The sequence below is a fragment of the Oncorhynchus keta genome, chromosome 27 (genome assembly GCF_023373465.1).
Source record: "Oncorhynchus keta strain PuntledgeMale-10-30-2019 chromosome 27, Oket_V2, whole genome shotgun sequence".
Taxonomy (NCBI): Eukaryota; Metazoa; Chordata; class Actinopteri; order Salmoniformes; family Salmonidae; genus Oncorhynchus; species Oncorhynchus keta.
The window spans coordinates 38,296,660-38,316,258 of record NC_068447.1 but is presented as its reverse complement, the minus strand read 5'-3'; the positions used below and the strand labels follow the sequence as shown (position 1 = coordinate 38,316,258).

At 47.6% G+C, this 19,599-nt stretch overlaps 1 protein-coding gene across 2 annotated transcripts in view; it reads right to left on the bottom strand.

The window, feature by feature from the left end:
* LOC118360327 (plexin-A2-like) overlaps nt 1–19,599 on the bottom strand; it is a 324,415-nt gene that overhangs the window by 57,737 nt on the left and 247,079 nt on the right. For both annotated transcript variants that reach the window (XM_052482378.1, XM_052482379.1), the window contains exons 13-14: nt 6,432–6,583; nt 568–685 (exon numbers count right to left, since the gene is read on the bottom strand). In XM_052482378.1, the coding sequence (XP_052338338.1) occupies nt 568–685; nt 6,432–6,583 (270 nt within the window). The remainder of the gene's footprint in view (nt 1–567; nt 686–6,431; nt 6,584–19,599) is intronic.

Sequence of the window (19,599 nt, the reverse complement as noted above, 5' to 3'; positions counted from 1 at the left end):
GTCGGGGGATAGGCTAAAGCGGTACTCTGAAAACAGTTCTGGTAATTACTAGCGGCTGTTAATTGTTAAGGGGTGGCTAATTGGGAGTGTGTGAAAGGGAGCGTTGATTATCAGTTAGCTGCAGGCTAGCTTTAGTACGGGTGAGATACAGGTGTGGACGAAGGCAAGTGTGGAGGTGTTCATTCAGGTATCCTCCTATGGTTTACTACTGCACGACAACAGCTACTGTTGACAACACCTATTGTCTATTTAATCACTGCTGATTCCCTGGGCACCTCTGTGGTAATGACTGTGCTATTATGTATTTCAACATAACATACTTCAAGAAAAGGCTTGATCATTTCAGTTCATTGGTAGGCCTGTTATACCTTATTCTCTGGCTGATAAGACAACAACGGCAGGCGGCATGGAAGAAAGCTTGAGGAACACTTCTCTTCCTCATTCTGAAACCTTTTCACAGTCTCCAGCCAAACGTGTAGAGTTATTGATTATTTTTCCAAGTTTCTTACTTTTTCATTACTATTTTGTACTAAAATACTTATATAATAGTCATGATAACAGTCTTACCACAAAAGCGTAGAGCTGGGCAGAGCGAGTCTTGAGGTCAGGTCTGCACTCCCCAACACACAGCTGGACCGGGCCAGGCTTGCTGTCTGCTGGTGCTGCGTCCATCTCACACACTATCCTGGAAGAGAACACCACACACACACACCGTCAGACACACCATCCAGCAACGAGGAGACGAAACACAGTCCGACACTCAGCCAGACATCTAAAAACAGTGCTCCACAAACAAGGAGCGCACGATCACAACGCTATCTAGCACGTCTATTCAGCATTTGCACAATACAGCTCAATGTCACGGAGTACATTATTCAACACAAAGCACATACTGTACATAACAATGTGCTTTGTCATCCATTCCCATCGACACAGTAGTGTTCTCAGCCAGTCCCTGTTCAGACTTCACCAGGTAGACTCTCATATATATGTTGGACTGGGAGGAAAAGTTACCAGGGTCATTATGGGCCTCTACGTTATCGATCTCATCTCGTGATGTCATCTACTCTCCGGCTCTCTGATTGGTTTACGTGACACATCCAAGGCAGGCCATTTAGAAAGGCATTGCACTGTACTCGCGCACGTGACATTAAAAAACGCGGAACTTAATTGAACTGGACACCTCGCCGCGTACAGCTCCACCAGTCGCCACACCACTCATAGCAGTAGCCCTATAACTTCCTGGTGAGTGGAGGGCCCTAGACATCATAAATAGCCTTCCACAGACAAGCCCCCCGCCGTGCTGATCAAGCTCCAGCGTCGCCGTAGCAACGTCAAATATAAATCACAGTCAGAAACCCGGCCGACACCCCACGGAGGATCAATGCAGCTTCATCATAAGGCGTGATCAGGTGTCTCCCTCCGCCGGCAGGTGGCCAGATCAAATGACATAATAAAACCAGGAGGCCTATCGATCGGCGCTTGTGGAAAGTAATAAAGAACAAGAATCAATCATGGTGTTGAGGGAGATGAAGAGAGACGGCGCGAGAGAGAGCGAGAGAAAGAGAAAATGAGAAAGAGAGATGGAGAGTAGGGTGGCCACATCATTGTTTCTCGAGCGCTTATCTCCTGAATCACAATTAATGAGGCCAAGAGAGCTCCTGGTTGGGCTGAGAGGAAGAGATTTACTCCCAGGCAGGGACCAGTGTTTCTCCTATATGCAATCATGGCCGCCACTTCAAAACATAAATAATAATAATATACTATATAATATATATATATATATAAATGTATTATTTTTTTAAAATGGGGTGGTAAAACGTTTTCAAAGTAAACTTAAACTTTCATCACGCACACCTGTCCCCCGTTCCCACTGATTAGTACTTGTATAAGTGTTCCGTTTGGCTTCCATTGGGCTGTCAATTATTGTTCCAATGCGTGTGAGTTTGTGCGTACCTGTGCTGTGTGTTTTGGCTTTCGTACCGTTGTGGATTGCGCAGATGATTACGGGTCTCGTCCCGTGTGTTAATCACTGTGCGCGTGTGTTATTTATTTGAGGTACTGCACGCTCTTTTGTTCTCGGTTTCTACCCTGTGTTTCGTTCCATGTTTATTTGGTCTTCGCCCCCGTGCCTTTACACGTTACGCCGTAATTTGGGTTTAGCCTCTTATGACTCCCCATCCCGGATCCGGGATCGTGACTACGGCTCAAGCTCATTACCATAACGCAACGTTAACGATTTCAACGTTAATGAAATGAAATAAATATGCCTGCTCTCAAGCTTAGCCTTTTCTTAACAACACTGTCATCTCAGATTTTCAAAATATGCTTTTGAACCATAGAAAATCAATCATTTGTGTAAGAGTGTTGATGGCTAGCTTAGCATTTAGCGTAGCATTTAGCACGCAACATATTCACAAAAACCAGCAAAGGAATCAAATAAAATAATTTACCTTTGAAGAACTTCAGATGTTTCAATGAGGAGACTCTCAGTTTCCTGAAAGATTCTTTGTGTAGGACAAAATCGCTCCGTTTTGTTACTACACATTTGGCTACCGAAACGAACCGAAAATTCAGTCACCTAAACGTTGAACTTTTTCCGAATTAACTCCATAATATCGACCGAAACATGGCAAACGTTGTTTGAATCAATCCTCAAGGTGTTTTGTCAAATATCTCTTCATTGATATGCCGTTCGTGGAAGCATGGTTTTTCTCAGAATCCCATGGAAAAATACCAGCAGCTGAGTTTTGCGCACCAATTTCCACGCAGGACACCGTGCCGACACTTGGCAAATGTAGTCTCTTATGGTCAATCTTCCAATGATATGCCTGCAAATACGTCACAATGCTCCAGACCCCTTGGGGAAACGATAGAAAGGGTAGGCTCATTCCTGTCGCATTCACAGCCATATAAGGAGATAATGCAAAACGTAGCCTCAGAAATCCTGTTCATTTCCTGGTTGCAGAAACATCTTGGTTTTGCCTGAAGCTTTTGTTCTAGGGCACTCACAGTGAAAATCTTTGCAGTTCTGGAAACGTCAGAGTGTTTTCTTTCCAAAGCTATCAATTCCATGCATAGTCGAGCATCTTTTCGTGACAAAATATTGCGCTTAAAACGGGCACGTCTTTTTATCCAAAAATGAAATACTGCCCCTAGAGTCTTAAGACTCATATATATATAAATATATATAAAAACGATTTTTATATTATATTATTATATTTTATATTTTTATAACAATTGTAGGAAATGAGCTTTAAAGCTGAACATTTTCTCTCAGCACCATGACAAAATGTGTAGAAATGCAGGAAACTAGCTTGATAACAGCAAAATTGTGTCTTAGCGCCCAAGAGGGAGGCCTCTAAGATCGCGCTGCGGCCATTACGGCGTGTTGTAGTTACTTCACAATACCAGTCTAACTGACAGAGTGAAAAGAAGGAAGCCTGTACAGAATAAACATATTCTAAAACATGCATCCCGTTTTGCTCTCTGCAAGAAATGTGGCAAAGCAATTCACTTTTTGTTCTGAATACAAAGTGTTATGTTTGGGGCAAATCCAATACAACACATTACTGAGTACTACTCCATATTTTCAAGCATAGTGGTGGCTGCATCATGTTATGGTTATGCTTGTAATCGTTAAGGACTGGGGAGTTTTTCAGGATAAGAAACGGAAGGGAGCTAAGCACAGGCAAATTCCTCTGGAACCTAGTGCAGTCTGATTTCCACCAAACACTGGGAGATTAAATTACCTTTCAGTAGGACAATAACCTAAAACACAAGGCCAAGTCTAGACTGGGGTTGCTTACCAAGAGGACAGTGAATGTTCCTGAGTGGCAAAGTTACAGTTTGGACTTAAATCTACTTGAAAATCTATGGCAAGACCTGAAAATAGTTGTCTAGCAATGATCAACAACCAATTTGGCAGAATAGTAGGCAAATGTTACACAATACAGGTGTGGAAAGCTCTTACAGACTTACCCTTCAGGCTGTAACCCGACAAAACGTGGAACGAGTCAACGGGTATGAATACTTCCTGAAGGCACCGTATGTAACACATATATGTTACAAACCAAAAATGTTAAACAATGTTACTTTTGTCCTCCGAAGACGGGGGGTGGTGGGATGTCCAATAGTAAAAAAAGAAAGAAAAAAATAGACTAAATAAATAAATAATCTGTTGACTGGAGTACAGCTTGTGGTGCAAACCACACTAGTCCAACCAAGGCAAGACTAACAGGGCAGAGAACCAACAGGTTGACAATGTGTGCTAACTTCTGCTAAGTCAGGGATCCAGACCACTACGCCAACACCACCCACAACCCTACCCCTTCTTAGTCACAGTAATACTGCTGCTGGGGACCTCGGCCAGGTTTCTAATTTCCCCCTCGGACACGTTTTACACAGAAAAATAAATGAATTCACTCCAGCAGTGTCCCAATCGGATTAAACTGCTGTCAGATCGGTGCACTGCTGACAAATGGTCCCCTACAGCCAGTGTGACATGCAGTGCATTTCAATTATACACACACACATACACGCAGCCAGACCTCCCCAAACACTTACGGTGCTAAAATATAACTTTACCCCACACAACACCAACTATCCCCCAACCTAGCTACCAAAGACTATTTCAAAAGCCTCTGCCTGAATAGCAATGGCTAAAAGTATTCCCTCCTGGATGTATAGAGGAGAATACACGCACAGCAAAGTGTCAAATGAACTCCTTTGAAAGTTCTCTGATTTGCCTCAGTATCGGTGCTGAGGTATACCTGATATGGGTGTGTATAGTAGTCAACACCGCAGCAGGACCGTGCTGCAGTGCTCCTCGGGGTTCAGAGGGAGGGCAGAAGAAGGCCAGCAGAGGAATTAAGGTTAAGGACTTCACTCCACAGAGGAGTCTGTTCTACTCTGTTCTGTGGTGTGCCAGGCTACAATTGTCTCCGCAGGCCTCAGCTACAACACGAAAGTCACAAATCTGTCTTCTACCCCGCTGACTCCAAGTCATTGTCCTTTCATTCAAATGGAGGAAGAGAGAGTGACAGGGCACTTTTTCCGTCTGTCTGCATATCCTCCTTTTGCTCTGCACTCCTCTCCAGTCAGGGTCAGGATGGTAGAGTGCTGCTGTGTGCTAACAGAGAGGGTTCCATTTGAGTCAATCGTCACCTGTCAAGGTGAGGGCACCCATAAGCCACCACTCCATTCCACTCAGGGTCAGGATGGTAGAGTGCTACTGTGTGCTGACAGGGAGGGTCAGGGGTCATTCACCTGAGAGGTGTACAGGACACATACACTTGTCTGTCTCTGTGAAGACAGAGAGCACTGTTACAGTACTGCTGTGACAGGGAGGGTCTATGTACCCATCTAGGTGAGGGCAGGGGTATCCACAATGCACTGCTCTCCTGACTCAGCCATTCTGACTCAACTGTCTAGTCTATCTGTGGGAGGCAGCAGGAAGCCAATTATGAAACATGGGCCACGGACAATTAGTGAAGGGAGATGGGACAGGCTTAATGTGCTCTCTGCTGCACCAGGCAATTAAAACAATTAAACAAAGGTAAACACACACAGAGGTTCTGGGACTGACGGGTTGTGTATGTCTGTGTGTGTGTATGTGTGTGTTTGTGTGAGGTGTGGGTTATCTTCCTGTACGAGAAAACAACAGGCCGAGACTGATGGCCTTGCTCCAGTCATAATTAAGAGAGTAGTCTCTCTGGTGTGTGTGTGAGAGAGAGAGAGAGAGAGAGAGAGTGTGCATGCTTGTCTGTGTGTGTGTCTGTGAGTGTCTCTGTGTATTTGCCTTTGTTTGCGTGTGTGTGTGTGTGTGTGTGTGTGCGTGCGTGTGCCTGTCTCTGAGTGAGTGTGTGTGTGTCTCTGTGGGTGTGTGTGTGTGTGTGTGCGTACGTGCCTCTCTCTGTGTAAGTGTGTGTGTGTGTGTGTGTGTGTGTGTGTGTGTGTGTGTGTGTGTGTGTGTGTGTGTGTGGTGTGTGTGTGTGAGCTGCCAGCTTGTGTTAGATGGTCCAGTCTCATACCGTTGTATACAGCCCCAAGGCTTGACAGTGAACATAATTAGGCCTATGTGATGTTCATTTACTTTTACTGTGCTTTTACCCACCTCTCAGTGGTCTGAAATCTGCAGACTTAGTGACTGCATGGCTGTTGTTGGATAGTCTTAAAATGGAGAAAGAACTGGGAACTGAGATCATTTGTTGTGAAGATAATATAGGGTTTCTCCTTTTTGTTCACTCTATTTCAAGGCATCTTCTGCCATTATTCCATTACTGTTCTGTGGAAACATGTTCCATTCACCTAACACTGTCATTGATTAATTGACTAGGCATTTCTACAGTTTAAAAAAATATATAATAATTGAAATCCAAGGTTAGGGTTAAGGCTAGGTTAATGTGTGTGTGACCTGTGTGTTGACTTACTGTTCTGCGATGATGTAGCCTTCCTCCACAGGGGAACACTTGACTCCAGCCACCTCCACGTTGTCCACCATCTCACTGAACGCCAGGCCCAGGTTCATGCCATGGATGGTCACCCTGGTACCCCCCTCTGGAGGGCCAGCTACTGGGGTCACCTGCAGAGGTCAAAGGGGAGAGAGGTCAGAGGTTAAGGGAGAAACATACGTCATACTTTACACCATGGCATTCCATAGTAACGTGGTTTTCCCTGACAATCTAAAGGTTTTGACAATGACGATCATAATATGGTATTGTGTATCTCTAGACTTTCTATCTCGTAAGATGGATATTGCGAGAGACCCTCTGTATGTAGCTGGTCATAGGGGTTCTGAGCAGAAATTAAAAGCTTTTTCAACCTCCGACCCCAACCACCCGTTTAAGAAAACAGGCATGATGTCATCACACCAGAGCCCACCTGAAAGAGGGGACTAATGGAACCGGCATCATTACTCCTAGAAGGATGATGTCATCGTTCACTTCACATAACACAACACACAAACATAACCCTCAACTACCAGCACCATCTTCTAATATACTGTATATACTGTACACTGTATATATGTTATGTATTAATAAAGCCAATTCAAATAATTTGGCCAAACACAAAAACCTGGAGGGTGAATTAACATTCCGGATACCTGCCTAGTCCCCTGATCTGCTGCTGCTGTTGCCATGGGTGATCAATCTAACAAGAGACCATATTAGTGCTCAGTGCAGCCCACCTTGTAATAAAATACAATATGGCTGCCCAGCATGACCTTGGCTCTGGGTGGCATGCTGCCTTCTGTGCTGCACAGCCCCTCAGTGGCTCGGAGCTGGCTGCTGTCCAGAGGAGAGGAGTGTGTGTGTGTGTGTGTGTGTGTGTCTGTGTGTGCGAGGAGGAGGAGAGAAAAGGAGAGGGAAGAGAAGAGAGGAGCAGGAGGAGGGGACACACACACACACACAATACCATCTCCATGTGTGAAGTCACAGCCTCTATGTAAATAATCAATATGCCATTACTGGGCACGCATGTGGAAGTAAAACCAACAAAAGTGTCCAGCATTATAATCCGGTGCCCGCTTTCTGGTCCGCATTCACCCCTGCCACGTGAGAGTGGCGAGCGGCGGGTCTCTCTCTCTACCTTCCTGCGTCTGTGGGTGCCCACTTGTGCGTTGTACTAACCCAGTGGGACGCCTGCATTGTAATCTAGATTTTGTGGACATTAATTGCTCTGGATGTAACGTAAGTGTGTCACTGCACTGCCTGAGGGTCTGAATACATCAATGTTTTAGTGCTACTTGGGCATGCAGGGTACAGGGGGAAACACAGTGGAGAGAGGAGGAGGCCTGGCTAAATATATCCATGTCAGACCAAGGCTGGAACAATCCCAAACAACTTAGGGATAGTTACATAAGAAATGGGGGAGGTTTAATGCCCCAGAGAGAGAGAGAGAGAGAGAGAGAGATGAGTAGAATAATTGTTCTGTGTGCCACTCTGGAAGGTGTGGCAGCCATAGGGGAAGCACAGCATGATAGATGATGTAATGGTCGGTGCAGTATCTCTAGTGAAAGCGTGTGAGACGCTCTCCTAGCCAGAAGCTGCAGTATAACTCTTCTGATGACAGGCCGGACATGGGATACAACTTGAATAACTTGAATCCATTCATGAAGCCCATATCACTGAGCTGCCATTGGCAGAAAGAGGCTTGAGTATTCAGATGAGTATAAATATCCCTTTGTGTGGCACGACGTCAAAGTTATCAAAGACTCCCCCTCAAAGACTTGGAGAGCAGAGATGGTCCGTGTCTGACCCTGGCTCTATCTCCGTGGCAGATGAACAATTGGACGACGCCCACAGAAGTCCCTAAGAACCAATTCCAAACCCGTGGTTACATGGTGACACGCTAATCAACTCCTAATGAACAAAGACAGACTGGGATCTGGCTCATCAGCAGGAATGCTGTGTGTGTGTGTCTCAGTGTGTGTTTGTGTGTGTGTGAGCGAGCAGCTTTCTACTTATGCTACATCCTCCTCTCCTCTCTCGTCTCCTCTCAGTCTAAGTGACACACTACTCTACTTCAGGCGCCCGCCGCCCGCCCGCCTGTTTGTCTTAACACTAAACACTGACTCTCTACTCTCTCAGCCCTAGCCAGGCAAGAGAGGATTGCTCATTGGGCATGCACGCACCTCCTGCTGCCGACAGACCCCGCCCCCCCTCCCCAGCTCCACGCTCCCTGTGTAATCCTTTTAAGAGGAGCTCTGCTGCCCGCACGGCTTTGTCACACTGTGTCAATGGATGGTAATTTCAAGAAAACAGCCAGCCAGCTCACACATGCCCACTTCCTCTCCCCTAGATACAGCTCCAGGGATGTGAAGGGTGGGCCGGGTACAAATGGCCATTTCCTAACACATGCCACTGGATTTGGAAGTGTAGAGGGGGGTGAGAAGGAGAAGGGTACAGGGGGGTAAGAAGGAGAAGTGTACAGGGCGGTGAGAAGGAGAAGTGTACAGGGGGATGAGAAGGAGAAGGGTACAGGGAGGTGAGAAGGATAAGGGTACAGGGAGTGAGAAGGAGAAGGGTACAGGGGGGTGAGAAGGAGAAGGGTACAGGGGGTGAGAAGGAGAAGGGTACAGGGGGGTGAGAAGGAGAAGGGTACAGGGGGTGAGAAGGAGAAGGGTACAGGGAGTGAGAAGGAGAAGGGTACAGGGGGGTGAGAAGGAGAAGTGTAGAGGGGGGTGAGAAGGAGAAGTATAAGTGGGGGGAAGGAGAAGTGTAAGAGAAGGATAAGGGTACAGGGGGTGAGAAGGAGAAGTACAGGGGGTGAGAAGGAGAAGGGTACAGGGGGGTGAGAAGGAGAAGGGTACAGGGGGGTGAGAAGGAGAAGGGTACAGGGGGTGAGAAGGAGAAGGGTACAGGGGGTGAGAAGGAGAAGGGTACAGGGGGTGAGAAGGAGAAGGGTACAGGGGGGTGAGAAGGAGAAGGGTACAGGGGGTGAGAAGGAGAAGTGTAATGGGGTGAGAAGGATAAGGGTACAGGGGGTGAGAAGGAGAAGGGTACAGGGGGGTGAGAAGGAGAAGGGTACAGGGGTGAGAAGGAGAAGGGTACAGGGGGTGAGAAGGAGAAGGGTACAGGGGGTGAGAAGGAGAAGGGTACAGGGAGTGAGAAGGAGAAGGGTACAGGGGGGTGAGAAGGAGAAGTGTAGAGGGGGTGAGAAGGAGAAGTATAAGTGGGGTGAGAAGGAGAAGTGTAATGGGGTGAGAAGGAGAAGTATAAGTGGGGTGAGAAGGAGAAGGGTACAGGGGGGTGAGAAGGAGAGAAGGAGAAGGAGAAGGGTGAGAAGGAGAAGGGTACAGGGGGTGAGAAGGAGAAGGGGTGAGAAGGAGTAAATGGGGTGAGAAGGAGGTATAAGGGGGGTACAGGGGGTGAGAAGAAGGAGTAAGGGGGTGAGAAGGAGAAGGGTACAGGGGGTGAGAAGGAGAAGGGTACAGGGGGTGAGAAGGAGAGAGAAGGGTACAGGGGTGAGAAGAGAGGGAAGGGGGTGAGAAGGAGAAGTGTGTGAGAAGGAGAAGAGGGGGTGAGAAGGAGAAGTGTAGAGGGGTGAGAAGGAGAAGAAGGAAAGGAGAAGGGTACAGGGGGTGAGAAGGAGAAGTGTACAGGGGGGTGAGAAGGAGAAGGGTACAGGGGTGAGAAGGAGAAGTGTAAGGGGGGTGAGAAGGGGTACAGGGAGTGAGAAGGAGAAGGGTACAGGGGGTGAGAAGGAGAAGGGTACAGGGGGTGAGAGAAAGGGGGGGAAGGGAGAGAAGGGTACAGGGGTGAGAAGGAGAAGGGTACAGGGGGTGAGAAGGAGAAGGTACAGGGGGTGAGAAGGAGAAGGGTAGGGGGTAAGAAGGAGAAGGGGGTGAGAAGGAGAAGAAGTGTAGGGGTGAGAAGGAGTACAGGTGAGAAGGATAAGGGGGGGTGAGAAGGAGAAGGGTACAGGGGGTGAGAAGGAGAAACAGGGGGGGGAGAAGGAGAAGGAGGTACAGGGGGTGAGAAGGAGAAGAGAGGGGTGAGAAGGAGAATGTACAGGGGGTGAGAAGGAGAAAGGGGGTGAGAAGGAGAAGTATAATGGGGTGAGAAGGAGGGTAAAGAAGGAGAAGGAGAAGTACATGGGGTGAGAAGGAGAAGTGTAAATGGGGTGAGAAGGAGAAGTGTAAATGGGGTGAGAAGAAGAAGTGTAGATGGGGGTGAGAAGGAGAAGGGTACAGGGGGTGAGAAGGAGAAGCGTACAGGGGGGTGAGAAGGAGAAGGGTACAGGGAGTGAGAATGAGAAGGGTACAGGGGGGTGAGAAGGAGAAGTGTAGAGGGGGGTGAGAAGGAGAAGGGTACAGGGAGTGAGAAGGAGAAGGGTACAGGGAGTGAGAAGGAGAAGGGTACAGGGGGTGAGAAGGAGAAGTGTAGAGGGGGTGAGAAGGAGAAGTATAAGTGGGGTGAGAAGGAGAAGTGTAATGGGGTGAGAAGGATAAGGGTACAGGGAGTGAGAAGGAGAAGGGTACAGGGGGGTGAGAAGGAGAAGGGTACAGGGGGGTGAGAAGGAGAAGGGTACAGGGGGGTGAGAAGGAGAAGGGTACAGGGGGATGAGAAGGAGAAGGGTACAGGGAGGTGAGAAGGATAAGGGTACAGGGAGTGAGAAGGAGAAGGGTACAGGGGGGTGAGAAGGGGGGTACAAATGGCCATTTCCTAACACATGCCACTGGATTTGGAAGTGTAGAGGGGGTGAGAAGGAGAAGGGTACAGGGGGGTAAGAAGGAGAAGTGTACAGGGCGGTGAGAAGGAGAAGTGTACAGGGGGATGAGAAGGAGAAGGGTACAGGAGGTGAGAAGGATCCAGGGAGTGAGAAGGAGAACCAGGGGGTGAGAAGGAGAAGGGTACAGGGGGTGAAGGGTACAGGGGGTGAGAAGGAGAAGGGTACAGGGGGGTGAGAAGGAGAAGGGTACAGGGGGTGAGAAGGAGAAGGGTACAGGGAGTGAGAAGGAGAAGGGTACAGGGGGGTGAGAAGGAGAAGTGTAGAGGGGGTGAGAAGGAGAAGTATAAGTGGGGTGAGAAGGAGAAGTGTAATGGGGTGAGAAGGATAAGGGTACCGGGAGTGAGAAGGAGAAGGGTACAGGGGGGTGAGAAGGAGAAGGGTACAGGGGGTGAGAAGGAGAAGGGTACAGGGGGTGAGAAGGAGAAGGGTACAGGGGGTGAGAAGGAGAAGTGTAATGGGGTGAGAAGGATAAGGGTACAGGGAGTGAGAAGGAGAAGGGTACAGGGGGGTGAGAAGGAGAAGGGTACAGGGGGTGAGAAGGAGAAGGGTACAGGGGGTGAGAAGGAGAAGGGTACAGGGGGTGAGAAGGAGAAGGGTACAGGGAGTGAGAAGGAGAAGGGTACAGGGGGTGAGAAGGAGAAGTGTAGAGGGGGTGAGAAGGAGAAGTATAAGTGGGGTGAGAAGGAGAAGTGTAATGGGGTGAGAAGGAGAAGTGTAATGGGGTGAGAAGGAGAAGTATAAGTGGGGTGAGAAGGAGAAGGGTACAGGGGGGTGAGAAGGAGAAGGGTACAGGGAGTGAGAAGGAGAAGGGTACAGGGGGTGAGAAGGAGAAGGGTACAGGGGGTGAGAAGGAGAAGTATAAGTGGGGTGAGAAGGAGAAGTGTAAATGGGGTGAGAAGGAGAAGTATAAGTGGGGTGAGAAGGAGAAGTGTAAATGGGGTGAGAAGGAGAAGTGTAAATGGGGTGAGAAGAAGAAGTGTAGATGGGGGTGAGAAGGAGAAGGGTACAGGGGGTGAGAAGGAGAAGGGTACAGGGGGTGAGAAGGAGAAGGGTACAGGGAGTGAGAAGGAGAAGGGTACAGGGGGTGAGAAGGAGAAGTGTAGAGGGGGGTGAGAAGGAGAAGGGTACAGGGTGTGAGAAGGAGAAGGGTACAGGGGGTGAGAAGAAGAAGTGTAGATGGGGGTGAGAACGAGAAGTGTAGAGGGGGTGAGAATGAGAAGGGTACAGGGGAGGTGAGAAGGAGAAGTGTAGAGGGGGGTGAGAAGGAGAAGTATAAGTGGGGTGAGAAGGAGAAGTGTAATGGGGTGAGAGGGAGAAGTGTAGAGGGGGGTGAGAAGGAGAAGGGTACAGGGAGGTGAGAAGGATAAGGGTACAGGGAGTGAGAAGGAGAAGGGTACAGGGGGGTGAGAAGGAGAAGGGTACAGGGGTGAGAAGGAGTCAATCACACGGGGTGAGAAGGAGAAGGGTACAGGGGGGGAGAAGGAGAAGGGTACAGGGGGTGAAAAGGAGAAGTGTAGAGGGGGGTGAGAAGGAGAAGTATAAGTGGGGTGAGAAGGAGAAGTGTAATGGGGTGAGAAGGAATAAGGGTACAGGGAGTGAGAAGGAGAAGGGCACAGGGGGTGAGAAGAGAGAAGGGTACAGGGGGTGAGAAGGAGAAGGGTACAGGGGGGTGAGAAGGAGAAGGGTACAGGGGGGTGAGAAGGAGAAGGGTACAGGGGGTGAGAAGGAGAAGGGTACTCTTCAAGGAATACCAGGGGTGAAAAGGAGAAGTGTAAATGGGGTGAGAGGGAGAAGTGTAGAGGGGGGTGAGAAGGAGAAGTGTAAAGGGGGGTGAGAAGGAGAAGGGTACAGGGGGGTGAGAAGGTAGAAGGGTACAGGGGGGTGAGAAGGAGAAGGGTACAGGGGGGTGAGAAGGTAGAAGGGTACAGGGGGGTGAGAAGGAGAAGGGTACGCGGGGGTGAGAAGGTAGAAGGGTACATGGGGTGAAAAGGAGAAGGGTGCAGGGGGGTGAGAAGGAGAAGTGTAGAGGGGGTGAGAAAGAATACAGGGGGTTGAGATAGAAGGGCACTATAAATGGGGTGAGAAAGAGGGGGGTGAGAAGGAGCTAAAGGGGGTTCCACTGTGAAGATGTCAGGGGGTGAGAAGGTGTATGCACCAACAGGGGGTTAGAGGGGGTGAGAAGGAGAAGTGTAAATGGGGTGAGAAGGAGAAGTGTAAATGGGGTGAGAAGGAGAAGTGTAAATGGGGTGAGAAGAAGAAGTGTAAATGGGGTGAGAAGGAGAAGTGTAAACGGGGTGAGAAGGAGAAGTGCAGAGGGGGTGAAAAGGAGAAGTGTAGAGGGGGGTGACAAGGAGAAGTATAAGTGGGGTGAGAAGGAGAAGTGTAAATGGGGTGAGAAGGAGAAGTGTAAATGGGGTGAGAAGGAGAAGTGTAAATGGGGTGAGAAGGAGAAGTGTAAATGGGGTGAGAAGGAGAAGTATAAATGGGGTGAGAAGGAGAAGTGTACATGGGGTGAGAAGGAGAAGTGTAAATGGGGTGAGAAGGAGAAGTGTAAATGGGGGAGAAGGAGAAGTGTAGAGGGGGGTGAGAAGGGACAGTGGGGTGAGAAGGAGAAGTGTAGAGGGGGTGAGAAGGAGAAGTATAAGTGGGGTGAGAAGGAGAAGTGTAAATGGGGTGAGAAGGAGAAGTGTAAATAGGGTGAGAAGGAGAAGTGTAGAGGGGGTGAGAAGGAGAAGTGTAGAGGGGGTGAGAAGGGACAGTGGGGTGAGAAGGAGAAGTGTAGAGGGGGGTGAGAAGGAGAAGTGTAAATGGGGTGAGAAGGAGAAGTGTAGAGGGGGGGAGAAGGAGAAGTGAGAGGGGGTGAGAAGGGACAGTGGGGTGAAGGAGAAGTGTGAGAAGGGACAGTGGGGTGAGAAGGAGAAGGTAGAGGAAGGAAGGGACAGTGGGGTGAGAAGGAGAAGTGTAGAGGGGGTGAGAAGGGACAGTGGGGTGAGAAGGAGAAGTGTAGAGGGGGATGAGAAGGACAGTGGGGTGAGAAGGAGAAGTGTAGAGGGGGTGAGAAGGGACAGTGGGGTGAGAAGGGACAGTGGGGTGAGAAGGAGAAGTGTAGAGGGGGTGAGAAGGGACAGTGGGGTGAGAAGGAGAAGTGTAGAGGGGGTGAGAAGGGACAGTGGGGTGAGAAGAAGTGTAGAGGGAATGAGAATACGTTTTTTTGTATTGTTTTTGTAATTTTACTAGGATCCCAATTAGCTGTTGCAAAAGCCGCAGCTACTCTTCCTGAGGTCCACACAGAACATGAAACAGGACTTTATACAGAACATTAATAGACAAGAACAGCTCAAGTATAGAACTACATACAATTTAAAATGGCACACATAGCCTACATATCAATACATTCACAGAAAATATCTAGGTTGAATAGGGGAGAGACATTGTGCCACGAGGTGTTGCTTTATCTGTTTTTTGAAACCAGGTTTGGTGTTCAGTTGAGCAATCAGAGACGGAAGGGAGTTCCATGCAATAATGGTTCTATATAATACTGTACGCTTTCTTGAATTTGTTCTGGGTTTGGGGACTATGAAAAGACCCCTGGTGGCATGTCTGGTGGTGTAAGTGTGTGTGTCAGAGCTGTGTGTAAGTTGACTATGCAAACCATTTAGAATTTTCAACACATTAATGTTTCTTATAAAAAAGAAGTGATGCAGTCAGTCTCTCCTCAACTCTTTGCCAAGAGAGACTGGCATGGATAGTATTTACAATACCATTCAAAAGTTTGGGGTCACTTAGACATGCCCTTGTTTTTGAAAGAAAAGCTTTTTTTTTGTCCATTAAAATAACATCAAATTGATCAGAAATACAACCTGCCTTCTAGGCAGAGTTCTTCTGTCCAGTGTCTGTGTTATTTTGCCCATCTTTTCTTTTTATTGGTCAGTCTGAGATGTGGCTTTTTCTTGGCATCTCTGCCTAGAAGGCCAGCATCCCAGAGTCGCCTCTTCCCTGTTGACATTGAGACTGGTGTTTTGCGGGTACTATTTAATGAAGCTGCCAGTTAAGGACTTGTGAAGCGTCTGTTTCTCAAACTAGACACTTTAATGTACTTGTTCTCTTGCTCAGTTGTGCACCGGGGCCTCCCACTCCTCCTTCTATTATGGTTAGAGCCTGTTCTGTTCTGCACAGCGTTGTACCAGATCTTCAGTTTCTTGGCAATTTCTCACATGGAATAGCCTTCATTTCTCAGAACAAGAATACACTGATGAGTTTTTTGTTTCTGCCCATTTTGAGCCTGTAATCGAACTGACAAATGCTGATGCTCCAGATACTCAACTAGTCTAAAGGATAGTTTTATTGCTTCTTTAATCAGAACAACAGTTTTCAGCTGTGCTAACATAATTGCAAAATAGTTTTCTAATGATCAATTAGCCTTTTAAAATTATAAATTTGGATTAGTGCCATTGGAACACAGGAGTGATGGTTGCTGATAATGGGCCTCTGTATGCCTATGTAGACATTCCATAAAAAATATGCAATTTCCAGCAACAATAGTCATCTACAGCATCAACAATGTCGACATTATACTTCTGATCAATTTTATGAGCATGAGCTCTATAAGCATGCTGAAAGTCTCATGTACATTTGTTTACAGAGAAATAGCATTGTATTTGATCAAAAACATTTTCCAACAGTTTGCTAAGAGCGGGCAGCAAGCTGATTGGTCGGCTGTTTGAACCAGTAAAGGCCGCTTTACCACTCTTGGGTAGCGGAATGACCATGGTTTCCCTCCCGGCCTGAGGACAAACCCCTTCGTCTATATGATAGATAGGAGTGACCATAGAGTCAGCTACCATCCTCAGTAGCCTTCCATCTAAGTTGTCAATGCCAGAATGTTTGTCATTGTTGATCGATAACAATAATTGTTTCCACCTGTGCCACACTAACGTTACAAAATTATTTTTACCCCCTTTTTCTCCCCAATTTCGTGGTATCCAATTGTTAGTAGCTACTATCTTGTCTCATCGCTACAACTCCTATACGGGCTCGGAAGAGAGAAAGGTCGAAAGTCATGCGTCCTCCGATACACAACCCAACCAAGCCGCGCTGCTTCTTAACACAGCGCGCATCCAACCCGGAAGCCAGCCGCACCAATGTGTCGGAGGAAACACCGTGCACCTGGCGACCTTGGTTAGCGTGCACTGCGCCCGGCCCGCCACAGGAGTCGCTGGTTGTGACAGAGCCTGGGCGCGAACCCAGAGTCTCTGGTGGCACAGCTAGCACTGCAGTGCCCTTGACCACTGCGCCACGTTACAAAATTCTAACTTACAATGCTTTTCTTTCATTATTTGTTTTTTTATGCATGAATACGATGGCTCACTGTTTGTTGTTGGCATTTTCTGCTTAAGCTTTCCCACTGGTTTTATAAGCCATCTGATTTGATTAAAGATGGAGTTGAATTTGTCTTTCTGCCCATAATTTTAAAGTACTCCAACATGTTTTTCCATCATTCTTTATATCATTGATCTTGGCTTCATAACACAGTTTCTTCTTCTTTTTCTTGAGTTTAGTCAAATAATTTCTCAATTTGCAGTAAGTCAGCCAGTCAGATGTGCAGCCAGACTTATTAGCCACTCTGTCACAGATTCCCCCGGTACACCTGGTTCCCATTCCCCCTGATTAGTAATTGTATATATGTGTCCTCTGTTCACCATTGTCTTGTCGGTTATTGTTCCCATGTCTGTTGGTCTTGTGAGTACCTGTGCTTTGTGGTTTCGGCTTTTGTGCTGCGTGTATTGTGTGTTGTTATTACGGGTCCCTTCACCATTGTATTGTTGTGCACTCATTATTACGGGTCCCGTCCCGATTGTATTGTTGTGCTCTGTTCACCATTGTCTTGTTATTACGGGTCCATTCCCCCGTGTATTGTTGTGCATTTGTTATTACGGGTCTGTTCCCGTGTATTGTTGTGCACTTGTTATTATGGGTCTCGGCTTTTGTCCCGTGTATTGTTGTGCACTTGTTATTACGGGTCTCGTCCCGTGTATTGTTGTGCACTTGTTATTACGGGTCTCGTCCCGTGTATTGTTGTGCACTTGTTATTACGGGTCTCTTCCCGTGTATTGTTGTGCACTTGTTATTACGGGTCTCGTCCCGTGTATTGTTGTGCACTTGTTATTACGGGTCTCGTCCCGTGTATTGTTGTGCACTTGTTATTACGGGTCTCGTCCCGTGTATTGTTGTGCACTTGTTATTACGGGTCACGTCCCGTGTATTGTTGTGCACTTATTATTACGGGTCACGTCCCGTGTATTGTTGTGCACTTATTATTACGGGTCACGTCCCGTGTATTGTTGTGCACTTATTATTACGGGTCTCGTCCCGTGTATTGTTGTGCACTTATTATTACGGTTCTCATTCCATGTATTTATTAGAGGTTTAAGCTCGCTCTTTTGTTTGGGTTACACCCTGTGTTTTTGTATACGTGTTTGTTTTGGGCTTCGTCCCCGTGTCTTTCATGGCATGTTGTATTTTTGGGTGGAGTATTAAAACCCCTTATTACATGTTCCTGCGTCTGACTCCAATCCTTTCTACAACGTGACGCACTCCTTTTGCCCCATCACCTTCAACAATACAGTTTTTCAATTACTCACCAATCCATGGAGCCTTAACAGTTCTAACAGTCAGTTTCGTAATTAACAGATGCATGTTTATCAATAATTGGAAGAAACAATTTCAGAAATGCATCAAGTGGAGCGTCTGGATGCTCCTTGTTAATCACATCAAACTAACAATTATTTTAAACATCATCCACATAAGAGTCACAGCTAAATCTTTTGAATGATACACTACTTTAGGTGCAGCTTTTGGAACCTTAGTTCTCCTAGATATAGCCACTATATTGTGATCACTGCATCCAATGGGTACGGATACAGCTTTAGAACAAAGTTCTACAGTATTAGTGAAAATGTGATCAATACATGTGGATGATCTTGTTCCTGTAGTGTTTGTAAACACCCTGGTAGGTTGATTAATAACCTGAACCAGATTACAGGCACTGGTAACAGTGAGAAGCTTGCTCTTGAGCGGACAGCTTGATGAAAACCAGTCAATAATCAGGTACCCAAGAAAGCAGACCTCTCTGTTTACATCACATACACTATCAAGCATTTCACACACATTATTTAGATACTGACTGTTAGCACTTGGTGGCCTATAGCAACAACCCAAAAGAATAGGCTTTAGATGAGGCAGATGAACCTGCAGCCACAATACTTCAATAAGACTAGACATCTTTTCTTAGCGTTACTGGGATATGGCTCTGAATATACAGTGGCAAGAAAAAGTAGGCGAACCCTTTGGAATTACCTGGATTTCTGCATAAATGTGACATACATTTTGATCTGATCTTCATCTAAGTCACAACAATAGACAAACACAGTCTGCTTAAACTAATAAAACACAAACAATTATACATGTTCATGTCTTTATTGAACACACAATGTAAACATTGACAGTGCAGGGTGGGAAAAGTATGTAAACCCTTGGATTTAATATCTGGTTGACCCTCCTTTGCCAGCAATAACCTCAACGTAACGTTTTCTGTAGTTACGGATCAGACTGGTCAGGTCAGGACAAATTTTGGACCATTCTTATTTACATTTTCTTGGGATGTCTGGTTTGAACCGCTCTCTTGAGGTCATGCCACAGCATCTCAATCTGGTTGAGGGCAGGACTCTGACTGGGCACCTCCAGAAGGTCAGGACTCTGACTGGGCCACTCCAGAAGGTCAGGACTCTGACTGGGCACCTCCAGAAGGTCAGGACTCTGACTGGGCACCTCCAGAAGGGCAGGACTCTGACTTGGGCACCTCCAGAAGGGCAGGACCCTGACTGGGCACCTCCAGAGGGGCAGGACTCTGCCTGGGCCACTCCAGAAGGGCAAGACTCTGACTGGGCACCTCCAGAAGGTCAGGACTCTGACTGGGCACCTCCAGAAGGGCAGGACTCTGACTGGGCACCTCCAGAAGGGCAAGACTCTGACTGGGCACCTCCAGAAGGGCAGGACTCTGACTGGGCCCCTCCAGAAGGGCAGGACTCTGACTGGGCACCTCCAGAAGGTCAGGAACCTGACTGGGCACCTCCAGAATGTCAGGAACCTGACTGGGCACCTCCAGAAGGGCAGGACTCTGACTGGGCCACTCCAGAAGGTCAGGACTCTGACTGGGCCACTCCAGAAGGTCAGGACTCTGACAGGGCCACTCCAGAAGGGCAGGACTCTGACTGGGCACTTCCAGAAGGGCAGGACTCTGACTGGGCCACTCCAGAAGGTCAGGACTCTGACTGGGCACCTCCAGAAGGGCAGGACTCTGACTGG